The sequence below is a fragment of the Sceloporus occidentalis genome, unplaced genomic scaffold, assembly GCF_023333645.1.
Source record: "Sceloporus occidentalis isolate IW3139 unplaced genomic scaffold, rSceOcc1.0.p SCAF_32, whole genome shotgun sequence".
NCBI classification, from domain to species: domain Eukaryota; kingdom Metazoa; phylum Chordata; class Lepidosauria; order Squamata; family Phrynosomatidae; genus Sceloporus; species Sceloporus occidentalis.
The window spans coordinates 6,807,370-6,819,765 of NW_028317012.1; the positions used below are offsets into that span (position 1 = coordinate 6,807,370).

The 12,396-nt window shown below is 40.2% G+C and overlaps 1 protein-coding gene across 1 annotated transcript in view; it reads right to left on the reverse strand.

The window, feature by feature from the left end:
- Positions 1-741: 741 nt before the first annotated feature.
- The window catches only part of LOC149298597 (ribosomal protein S6 kinase alpha-5-like), a 41,540-nt gene continuing 29,885 nt past the window's right edge, over positions 742-12,396 (reverse strand). Inside the window, exon 16 of the mRNA XM_089487333.1 lies at positions 742-966. Within this exon, the coding sequence (XP_089343459.1) occupies positions 742-966 (225 nt within the window). The remainder of the gene's footprint in view (positions 967-12,396) is intronic.

Here is a 12,396-nt window from a genome sequence, read left to right on the forward strand (position 1 = left end):
CACAGTGACTTACTCTAATACCATATGCTCACACATACATACTCACACTAACACTTTCGACCACTGGGCTCCTTTGTTACAGGCACACCTCGTTGCCATGCACCCACCATAGCGTGCCACTGCCGTTTTAGGCGCTGACTGAGAAAAAGAAGTCAGATATGTTTTTGTTTCTCCCCTTTATCGTGAATGAGCACTTATCTTGTGATGTTAAGATTGACCTTGGGTGAAACAGCACCTTTAATGTTAGCACCTTTCTAAGCATGCCCTATGTGTTTGAACCTTATGTATTAGCTTTTCAAAATGTGTATTTGCCACAGGTCTATCTGAAAGAATAAAGGGATGTAATTCACGTGGGCATAATACTATTATTCCCAAAATCATCTTTCTTGGCCATGGATAGAAGACACACAATGAACAGTATATTGATAAGTGACAGATGCTTATCAGGGTGTTGTGACTCAATTCTATTTTGCACATCTTTTCCTGCAACATTGTGGTTTATACCAAGCTTTTCTACCATATTAAAAAATACCACTTCAACATTTTAAATCCCTGAATAAGTAAAAATCTTAGCACATTAAGAGATAGGTGCATGGGCATATACATATCTTCACATAATACACACTGGTTCCTACATACATGCAAACATTAATCCTAATGATACCGGCAGTATTTTTATGGGCAGGGGTGCCATAGGACCAACTGCTACCATATTCTGAGCCATGCCCCATTCAGTGTCTATCACTGAGACTGGTGGTTTGGCATACTCACATCAGGCGTTTTCTGAGGGGACCTAGATCTAGGGGAGGGGGCTGGAGCTGCAACTGTGTATGACAAAGAGGAAGATGATGAGCCAGTGTGTGAGTCACTCTCTGTGTTGCACTGCTTCAGTTTGCGTCTTTTGGCAAGAGGAGCATTCTCCACGCTCTTTAAGAAAACACCTTCTCTTTTTCCACGGTTAAAAGCCTGCAAGAGTAATCAGAAAACATGTGAGTTTGTAGGTAAAAGAAAATCAAGTCTTTAACCAAACATGTCACATATGCTTAAGGGACCTAAGAGGTCTCTTCATTAGAGTCACATTTAGTTGGTCCCACCAGATTTCAGTTACAGTGTTATTCAACAGATTAATAAAATTAGCAGTTGAGAATTAAAACCTACAATTTGTCAATTTATAAGAACATAGATCTCAAGCCATGGTAAATGTTTTTCTTTCAGACACAAACTAGATTTTTCAAAATGTATTTAGGTGGGGATCTGTATTTGCAGATTTTATCTATCTTTTGTGATGCCTTAAGACTGTGCAGTGGGTATATAAGCTATAACCCATTCTACCACAGAACAAGTTTTCCAAGACCAGATAAGGATGTAACAGTTTTCTGTTAGGTCAGAGACTGTAAATCCATGGTGTAATCACCAGGCAATGTGATTTTTTTGCTTTATGTTTTACAGCATGGTTTTGTTTATACTGCCTCCTATGATCTAGGGCATTATTATTATTGTTACTGAATACACCACAATCTTGGGGCACCAGTAGTGTATACCTTTTTTGCTTACACAACAGTGCTTTACACTGATAAACTATGTAACTACACTCACTGGCCACTTTAGTAGGTACACCTTGTTAGTAATGGGTTGGACACCCTTTTGCCTTCATTCTTCGTGGCATAATTTCTACAAGGTGCTGGAAACATTCCTCAGAGATTTTGATTCATATGGACATGATGGCATCACGCAATTGTTGCCAAAGTCTGACCCTGCCATCTGAATGTCGCAGCTGGAATCAAGACTCATCATCTTTCAGTCTTCCGTTGTTCAATTTTGGTGAGCCTTTTCGAATTGTAGCCTCAGTTTTCGGTTCTTTGCCGACAGGAGTCATACCCAGTGTGGTGTTCTGCTGCTGTAGCCCGTCTGCTTTATGGTTTGACGTGTTGTGCTTTCAGAGATGGTATTTTGCATACTTGAACCAGTCTGGTCATTCTCCTCTAACCTCTGACATTAACAAGGAATTTTTGTCCACACAACTGCCGCACACTGGATATTTTCGCTTTTTCAGACCATTCTCTGTAAACTAGATGGTTATGCATGAAAATCCCAGTAGATCAGCAGTTTCTGAAATACTCAGACCAGCCATGCCATGTTCAAAGTCACTTAAATCTCCTTTCTTCAGTTTGAACTTCAGCAAATTGTCTTGACTACGTCTACATGCCTAAATACATTGAATTGCTGCCATGTAATTGGCTGAATAGCTATTTGTGTTAAGAAGTAAATGAACATGTGTACCTGTGAGTGGCCTGTGAGTGTATATTGTTGCTACATGTATCACCATGGATGAATTGTATTGTATAACAGTTTTGTATGTTTTTTTTCTTGTGAAAATGGATCGTCATGCAACTTTCCAAAACTAAATTTTTTTTATTTTTTTTTCTAAATATGAAGGTAATTTTTCTTGCATTTCTTCCACGCTTTTTCTTGGTTTTTCTTTTCTTTCTTTTACTTGTTGGCAAAATATTGAAGCTCCACAGATCACTTGACACATAAGTGAAATCTTTCTTGTGACAATGTATATTTTACATTATTATGTTACAATTAATTACTTGATGGATATTTGCATTGATACCAATATTGACATATGCAACAAATTGTGTTATATTTATTATAATACATGCGATAAAGGTGTGAGGAGCATTTACTGAAGCCCATGTGACAACTGCAGAAGTGTAGCAGACTGCCTATGAAGCCAAGACTTTATATATGACTCTAACCTACTGAAAAATAATTATGTAATTAACCAATGACATTTAAAAGAAAAGGTATGTTAAAGAACATATTTTATTTTCACATTTTAATTTATAAACAAATTCCCTGTAGTTTCCATAAGTCCATGAGATAATTTACATTTAAACAAGATGTTAAAGAAGTATATTTATCAAAACAAATACCAAATAGCACAATACATCTGACATGTATCATAAATAAATAGAAATAAAATAATAATGCCACATCTAAAACTTTGCCCAAATGTTTTATTTTCACATTTTGTGAAAGTTGTTGAATTATAACACAAAAAGTAGCATATACATGTATAAACCAAAAATGAATGACATTTTCTATTTAAAGGAGATTCATAAAAATAATGTCTACCAGAGGTACAGAAACTTGAAAATATATACACACACATTGATACATACAGAACAGCTTAATCTTCTTAAGAAAGGGAAAAGACATAACATAACCACTAAAGAAAAATGCATTATTAAAAAAACAGCAGAAAGGAGGTACACTTTAATATACGCATAAAATACACACCAAAATTTATAGTATCAGGGCAGGAGCATATTTATGCCAAAGCCTTAGAAATAAAATACCGTATTTTCTCAATTATAAGACTAGTTTTTTTCAGAAAAAGTCATCTGGGAAAAAACCCAACATTGTCTTATAATCCAGGTCTTCTTTTAGTCAGATCTCAGATCCACTGAATCAGCACTTCCGCTGACTACTGGGGAGTCATTTTATAATCAGGCAAATACGGTATATACCTGTTGTCTATAGCAGTCTCTCTGCTCTGGAACATTGTCATGCTAGATTACAGTGAGAGGACCCTGAATCTGTTTCACAACAACAGATCAATCACACAATCAGTGGAAATTTCCACGCATCTGTTGTGTGTTGATGTTTAGATGTCAGCAGGCACCAGTGGACTTGAAGCCAGCAAAGTGCCTTGATTTTGGACAGGAAGTTGCTGTTCCATCTCCCCCTTTAACACAGCTCACTGTAACAGCAAAAATGCAAACATTTAGGCAAAGCTAATGATATACTGTTTCATCACACTATATATATATCGTATTTGCTAAAAAAAATGCTCTGAAAAAGACCCCTATAAAGTCTTATAATCGGGGTCGTCTTATAATCAGACCTCAAATAGGTCTGACTATTAGACTGCAGGGGACCTGGATCCTTGTCTTATGCCCCCCCCCCCCCCCAGGAACTTACCGGTGCGGGAAATTCTCTGACAGACAGGGAAGGTCTGCGCGATGGACACAGAAACCCCCGCTGCTAACTGCACCTCCTTCCGGCTCCAGCGGAAGTTGCCTACGCGAATCGCGTAGACGTCTACACGCTGCACGGACAAGTCAGAAGCACCGGTAAGTTTGGGTGGGGGTAGTGTTAAATGGGGGGCATATGGCATTTCTGTAGGCAGAGTGCTCTATGAAATGCATTTTAACCTCCTTAATGCCAGTCTGCCTCCAGAAATGCCTTTTAACCCTCTATACGCCACTCTGCCTCCTGAAATGCATTATACCTCCCTATATGCCACTCTTCCTCATAATATGCCTTTTTACCCCCTAAATGCCAGAGTGGCATATAGGGGTATAAGGCATTTCTGGAGGCAGAGTGGCACATAGGGGGTCAAAAGGCATAACATGGGCCACAGTGGCATATAGAGGGTTAAAAGGCATATCATGGGACACAGTGGCATATAGGGGGTATAAGGCATTTCTGGGGCAGAATGGCAAGCCTGGGGGCAGATGTGCATAACAGGTTGGAAAATAAAAGGAAATAAAAACAAAATATTGTTCTCAATCATAGCTTTTATTTTTTTTCCTATAGGGTCGTCTTATATTCAGGCTTTATCTTTTTTTTCCTAAATTAATATACAGATTTTGGGAGGTCGTCTTATAATGAATCGAGCAAATATATATATATATATATATTAGGGCTGCAACAACTAATCAATAAAATCGATTATCGATAATGAAAATCATTGCCAACGAGTTTCATTATCAATTAGTTGAATCATATCTGGGGTATAAGGCATATCAGGTGGTATAAGGCATTTCATAGGGCACAGTAGCATATCACGGGGGTATAAGGCATATAGGGGTATAAGGCATATCTGGGAGACAGTGTGGCAAGCCTGGGCTCAAATGTGCATAACGGGGGGGCAGGTTGGGAAATAAAAACAAGAAATGCATTTTTTCTCAGTTTTTTTATTCTGCCACTTGTTTTTAAGATCCTGTTGGTTTATTAAATTATTTTAAATAAATTAAAAACTTACATTTTTTTTATCCGATTAATTGAAAAAAATTGATTAATTGAAACTAATAGATTATAAAAATAATTGGTAGTTGCAGACCTAACAGTGGGACACTGGTACATCCATCTACTGTCCAGTGAAGTCTGGCCAGAAGTGGTCTTCACTGTGGCCAAACACCTCTCGGGTGCAGAAAAATGACAGCATTTTTTCTTCAATGGTTTCTTCAATGCTGAGAAGTACAGGCAGATACTTATTTACCATACATTACTCAAGGAGGCACTCTCACAAATGTCTTCTGCTTCATGAGAACGACCCCAAACATGCAGTTAAAGTCATTAAGAATTATCTTCAGGGTAAAGCATTACAAGGAGAACCCTGATCTCATCATCATCGAGTCTGTCTGTGATTACATGAAGAGAGAGAAGCAACCGGGGCTGCCCAAATCCACAGAAGTATTGTGGTTAGTTCTCCAAGATGTTTGGAACAAGCTACCTACCAAACTGTGTGCAAGTGGGCCTAGAAGTGATGCTGTTTTGAAGGCAAATGGTAGTCACATGAAATACTGATTTCATTTAGATTTCCCTTCTGTTCACTCACTTTGAATTTTGTTAAATGATAAAAATAATGTTTATAGTAATTTGATGAAATATAAAGTCATCACTTACCGGGCAACAAACACACATTTTCTTGAAAATAACTTTTGACTTTGATGATGCTAAACGTTAAAAAAAAAAAAAAAAAAAAAAAAGCATTTTTTTTCCCTTTCATAAGTCATGTCTTACTGTATAAATAGCAGTGTATCCATATTTGCGACAATACTATGGGTTCCATTGCTTATGACCCCAGTTCCAACTAAGTACTGGCCCCAAGTGTCTATTGTCCAGCTGGGCTTGGACTGCATTTAAATCACACTGGAAACCAGAAAGTAGGGGATCCATTAGGAAATATATCCAGGTTTTCTTCAGTGTATTCCCCCATGACCTGGCAACCTCCTGGAATTTGGAAGACAAAGTGATGACGGAAACTGCTCATTGATGAAAAGGGAGCAAATTGAGGCCTTATTTTCTGCAGTACATGGCTTCAGAAACAAGGAAAGCCTGACAACTGAGTTCCTTCCAGCTGAAGGATACGGCATGGAGCCCTGTACCCATATTGGAAACAAGGACACCTATGCTCACTAGCTAGGCATACAACACTAGGAACCCTACCGACGGTATAGCTATACCGCCACCACCACCAAAATGAGTTCCCCTTTAAGTAACAAAAATTCTACTTGGTATAATATTGCTAGGAAGAATACTGGTAATATAAATATGCACCATACAGAAAAAGGACCCTTTTAAAGCCACAATAAATTAAATTAGACCTTTTTTGTTGGTAGAACACTTAAAAAATATGCATTATACTCTCAGTGATTAAATACCTTGTAATATTACATATACCGTATTTGCTTGATTATAAGACGAGGTTTTTTCCAGAGCAAATGCTCTGAAAAATACCCCTCGTCTTATAATCGAGGTCGTCTTCTAATCAGACCTCGATTAGGTTGCCAGGCTGCTTACCGGTGCTTTGGTCGCGAGCAGCGTCTCTTCTTCTAGCAGCAGGAGAACAGGAAGCTAGTAGAGTGTCACATAATTCTGCCTCCCCCCTCTTTCCTCTGGGGGCGGGGCCAGAGAAGTTGCTCGCACAGCCGGGCCCCTGCAGAAGTCTTCGAGTGAGAGATCTGCAGTTCAGGTAAGGGGGTGGGGGAGGGTTTTTGTGATTAATGTGTGAAGTATGTGTGATTAATGGAATGAATGAGAATTTAAATGTTTGTGAATGAGTGTGTGTATGATAGCATGGATGTGTAAGGTGGGTGGTGGTGGTAGCATGGCATAGGGAGGCTGTACTCACACTCATATCATCCCCAGGTTCCATCATGGACTGGCTGCCTTGGGTTGATAGGAGTGTGATTGCTGTTAGCAGATATATATATATATATATATACACACACACACACACACACACACACCTCCAGAAATGCCTTTTAACCCCCTAATATGCCACTCTGTCCCATGATATGCCTTTTAACCCCCTATATGCCACTCTGGCTTATAGAGGGTTAAAAGGCACATCATGGGGCAGAGTGGCAAATAGGGGGTATAAGGCATTTCTGGGAGCCGAGTGGCAACCCTGGGGGCAGATGTGCATAACTGGGGGGGCAGGTTGGCAAATAAAAAAAATATATATTTTTCTCAATCATAGCTTTTATTAGATATGAAAAAATTGTTTGCATGCATTAATATTTACTAGTAAAACTTTTTTTCCTATAGGGTCGTCTTATATTCAGGCTTTGTTTTTTTCCTAAATTAATATTTAGATTTTGGGGGGTCGTCTTATAATCAGGGTCGTCTTATAACCGAGCAAATACGGTAAATCAAATAGGAAATAAACCGTGTTTCAATTGGAGACTGAATGTATTAACCCTTTGAGTTCCAGAGATCAGGACACATTTTTCCCTGTGGGAGGCTGGGCCAATTTTTGTTTTTGTGCTATAGTTATGTTGCAAGTTATAATACTGATAGATACCTAATTCCAACCCAGAGTCAAAGTAACTAAAACTAAATATTTTTTTTTTTAAAAGTGTCTGCTCTCCCATATGCAATTTGGGAGAGCAGGCCTAATATATACTGCCTAACTCTCGTGGTGGTGATATTGATAAGAACAATCCAAACACAGGTAAGGTATAAACAGTTGCACGTATGTTTAAATAGAATATTACCAATCAATAAATAACCTATGTGTGATATGTCATCAGAAATTAACCTCATTGAACAAGCAGTGGTCTGTTTTAGATTGGTCACTTTCTGCATAAACCACAGGAACTCATCCATGATGGTTGTAATATAAATATGGTCATTAAATTATGTTAAAATAAAGAGCATGGAGATAAAATGCTAGAGTGTTATGGAACACTTACAATTCATTTTAAGGGAAATGAACTAATAACAAATATGATGCAACTTATCAAACTTGTTCGCATAAATTTGCGATCTTGATTAATGGCTGGGGTCCCTAGAGTACTGCTTGCCACTCACCAGGGACCCTCAAGGACCCTCTGCCAGAGCCAATATGCATGACACCTTGATCATCACTGACACCCCTACTAGCCCTGCCATTTCTAAGTTTGCCTGTAACGCTAAACTGATACCACTTTTTTAAAACGGCAATGCCTCTGTCAGTTAAAAAAAATGACTAAAGAAAGATGCAGGAGGAGTGACAAAACAAAAGACCTGATTAAAATATAAATATTTAAATATTTAATAAGAAACACAATGAGGAAAAATCTAAATATATGGACCCAAATACACTAGTGGGTTCCACTAGCCTGATCAAGATTAAGAAGCAAAAAATGAGGATCGCTCTCAAAATCAGGTATGAATTTATAGCACCTGGTATATATGACTGCCAAATAACACCCTGATATGTGTTCAGCAACACTGAATCTGCTGATACCACCCATACATAGGTTTTCCAGGTTTTTTTGAGGTTAAAAGGCCACATTTAGGAAGTATGCATTTTTCAACATAGAATTTTGAATCCTTTCCTATTTAGGACATCTTTGAAGCTGGCAATTCAATTTACCCCCATCGAACAATATATTTTCGAAAACTAGACACCCCGGGTATTTTATATGCAGGTGTTTAAACACTTTCCATGCGCTAATTCTACCACTAGCCTTTGAAACTTTGTGGTAGTAATTACAGCAATGTCTCACATACAGAGGTCGGTTTTGGAGAAGGTATGGGGCCAAAGATAAAAAATTTTTAAATGTTACCATGTTTTTTTTTTCCGTTTTTTTTTTTAATTATTATTATTATTATTTTTTTTTTTATATTTTACTAATCACATAGTGATTAGAAAGCTGGGCTCCATTGACTTGTATGTTTGAATGCAGTACCTGTATTCAACCTGCAAGTGGAGCCAGAGTTCTCTAGAGGGTCTGGAGACCATCTAGCGAACTTTTTCAACTTTATTTTTTTTTTCTGAGCGGCCGCCATCTTGCGGATGGCGAAGATCACCGTCCTGGGGTAAGTGTTTGGTGTCGCTGAATGCCTCCTGATCGAGGCATTCCAGCGACACCATTGAAGTTTAGGAGGTGATCGTTGATCGCCTCCTAAACGCTTTTAAAACGGGCATCCGCCGCCATACAATGTATGGCGGATGTTGACGCCCCGGGGAGGGGCCAGACATGGCCCACGATGCCGATCTCAGTGTTGCTGAATGCCTCGACATCGAGGCATTACAGCAACACTGTTGCTGTTTAAGTCTCATGACGTGTCAGGCACATCATAGGTCGTTAAGTGACCATTTTGCATGACGTGCCTGACCCGGCAATGGACGTTAAGGGGTTAAAGTTTTCAAATGTGGAATTTTCCAAAATTGGTTTGCTGGGTAGACAACCCAAAAAATAGATTAATTTATAACATTAACCAAAAATGATAAAGAATCAGAAAGAAAATCAAAATGATAATACAATTAAATTAAATGGTAAATATTAGACTTGGGATCTTAAAAATCTTGGGATTTTAAAAGTCTGTAAGAGCAACTCTATTGGTCGCCGGCAGGGGCCTCCTCTGCCAACAACCAATGAAGTGCACGGCAAACCTACAGATTTCCGCTCCAGTTAACCCCTGCGCTGCTGTGTAGATAAGGTAGGCTAGACGGGGAAGGGACCAGGGAGATAAGTAAATGAAGACAAACTCAACGATTCTTCGTGTTGTGTGTCTTCATATACGTTTTGCCGGCCGCCTTGTTCGTATGTTTGGTATTCGGGCTGAACAACGAAAACGCACCCTTTGTGTTCATTTTCATGTTTGCCCAATACGAATGCACCAGTCTAGTATATATGTAAACCTGTACCCTGGTATGCTTACAGCTGAAAAATAAAACAAGAATGATAATGATAATGAGATACTTTGAGAAAAGGAAAAAATAGTAACTCAACTGTGTGATACATTTTGACACAGTTGCCAATACAGAACCCAGGCTGATCAGGGCAATCAGGACAGTAAAACCTTGTTTTACCCAACAAGGCTATTGTTGGAGACACCACAGACCCAGAAAGTACATGCTCTATCATCCCTAAAATTAATTGGAGCTGATATTGCAGGACTATTTAGGATTTTTTTTTTAAATGAGGAATGAATTACAGGTGACTGCTCCATATAGATGGCAACCTTTTTGTACCAGGCCTTGGTTTTCCTCATTATGAGGTAGGGCTTCAAAAGCTGGTCTGTCAAATCCCCCCCCCATATGCCTGTTACATGGATGTGTACCTGTGTGCGTGTGAGAGCATGGATGTGTACTTGTGTGTGTGTGTGTGTGTGTGTGTGTGTGTGTGTGTGAGAGGGAGCATGGATGTGTACTTTGTGTGTGTGCATGCATGTGTACTTGTGTGTGTGAGCATGCATGTGTACTTGTGTGTTAAAGGAACCTAACATATATAGCCCGGAAAAAGTAAGTGACAGGGGGATAGGATCAGAGGCTTATCTACTGAAAATAGCGCCTATGGCAAGCACTGAAATTGCGCCCCTGTCCAAATAAAAACCCATTTACTAGCCCCTGCTGCCTATATATATATATATATATATATAGTCCCTGCTGCCGATAGCGGGTATAGATCAACACGCAAACCCAGATCAATTGAAATTCACTTGTGATCTCAGCACTGAAGGTATATATCAAATAAACAGAATCAGACATACAAGTCCTGTATTTGCAGGTATACAATAATAATATATGAAACGTAGCATCGCAGGTATAAGATCAACTGAATAAGACATATTAACCCTGTATTTGCAGGTACACATAAATAATGTATGGAAACATAGCATAGCAGATATGGATCTACAGCATAACACAAAAACCCAGCTTTGCAGGTAAAGATCAATTGGAATTCACATAAAAACACGGCATTAAAGGTATATTTAAAACCCCCTAAATTACAGGCATAGATCACAGGTTGCACACCGCAAAGCCAGCCCTGGCGTCCACACTGCCGACATAGAACCTGGCCAGCACCCAGATTACACACATAAGATTTGCCATCTTTGTCCGCAAATAGCCCACCACAAGTCAACTTTGTCCCCAAACACCCTGCCTGTGCCATCTCGGTCCCCAAGGCTCAAACCTCCTGCTAGTGCCATCTTTGCCCTTCCACAATTATACATCTATGATACACACAAACACTTTTACAGTCACTCACTAATTCACACTTTAATTCAGAGAACTCATCCACACATTAACTCATGCTCTCCCTCATTCAGACAATACATTCACACATTAACTCATGCTCGCCCTCATTCAGACAACTCATCCACACATTAACTCATGCTCTCTCTCATTCACTCAATGCATCCACACATTAATGCACACTCTTTACTTATATCTACCCCCCTCCCTCATCACTTTTTAACCCCCTCCCTCATCACTTTTTAACCCACCCCCTCCCTTACCACTTTTTAACCCCCTCCCTTATCACTTTTTAACCCCCTCCCTTATCACTTTTTAAACCCCCCCCCCTCACCTTGAAGTCCAGCGACGGGAGCACGATGTTGCTGTCTTCCTGCACCGCTCGCTGGTGCCCGCTGCTTCACTGCTGAGCGCCGTAATATGACGTCATATTTCGGCGCCCAGCAGTGAAGCAGCGGGCACCAGCGAGCGGCTTTTAAACACTGATGCGGAGGAGATATCTCCTCCGCATCTGTGTTTAAAAGCCGCTCGCTGGTGCCGGCATTTCATGAAATGCCGGCACCGGGATGGGGGTAGAGGGCTCGTGGAGGAGAATGAGGGGCGCCGAGCGGTTGCTAGACGCCCCTCTCTCTCCTCCACATCAAAAAAAAATAAAAAATGCCAATGAGCGGCATTTAAAAGCCGCTCACCGGCGCCCCCCTTGAGATGGCGCTCATGGCACGTGCCATGGCTGCCATACCCTATATACGCCTCTGGATAGGATACACTGGCATAACTACAGGGGCTGCAGCGGTCGCAGCTGCGAAGAGGCCTGTGTCACTAGGGGGCCCGGTGCCAACCCCTTCTTGTATCCCCATGCCGTGAGAAGGGCCCTTCCTAGACTATTTTGAATGGGCACAGGGAGACAAATGTGTATTGGGGTCACGTGACCTCGCAGTGAAGCCAAGGCTGCTTGCACACTGTGCGCTAGCAGCCAGAGAGAAGCTGCAGTAGGAGTGAGAAGTAAGCGGGGGCGGAAGGTGTATATATGTATATGTGTTTGTATATATGTATGTACGTATGGATGTGCAATTGTGTGGGTGAACATGGATGTGCAATTGTGTGGGTGAACATGGATGTGCAATTGT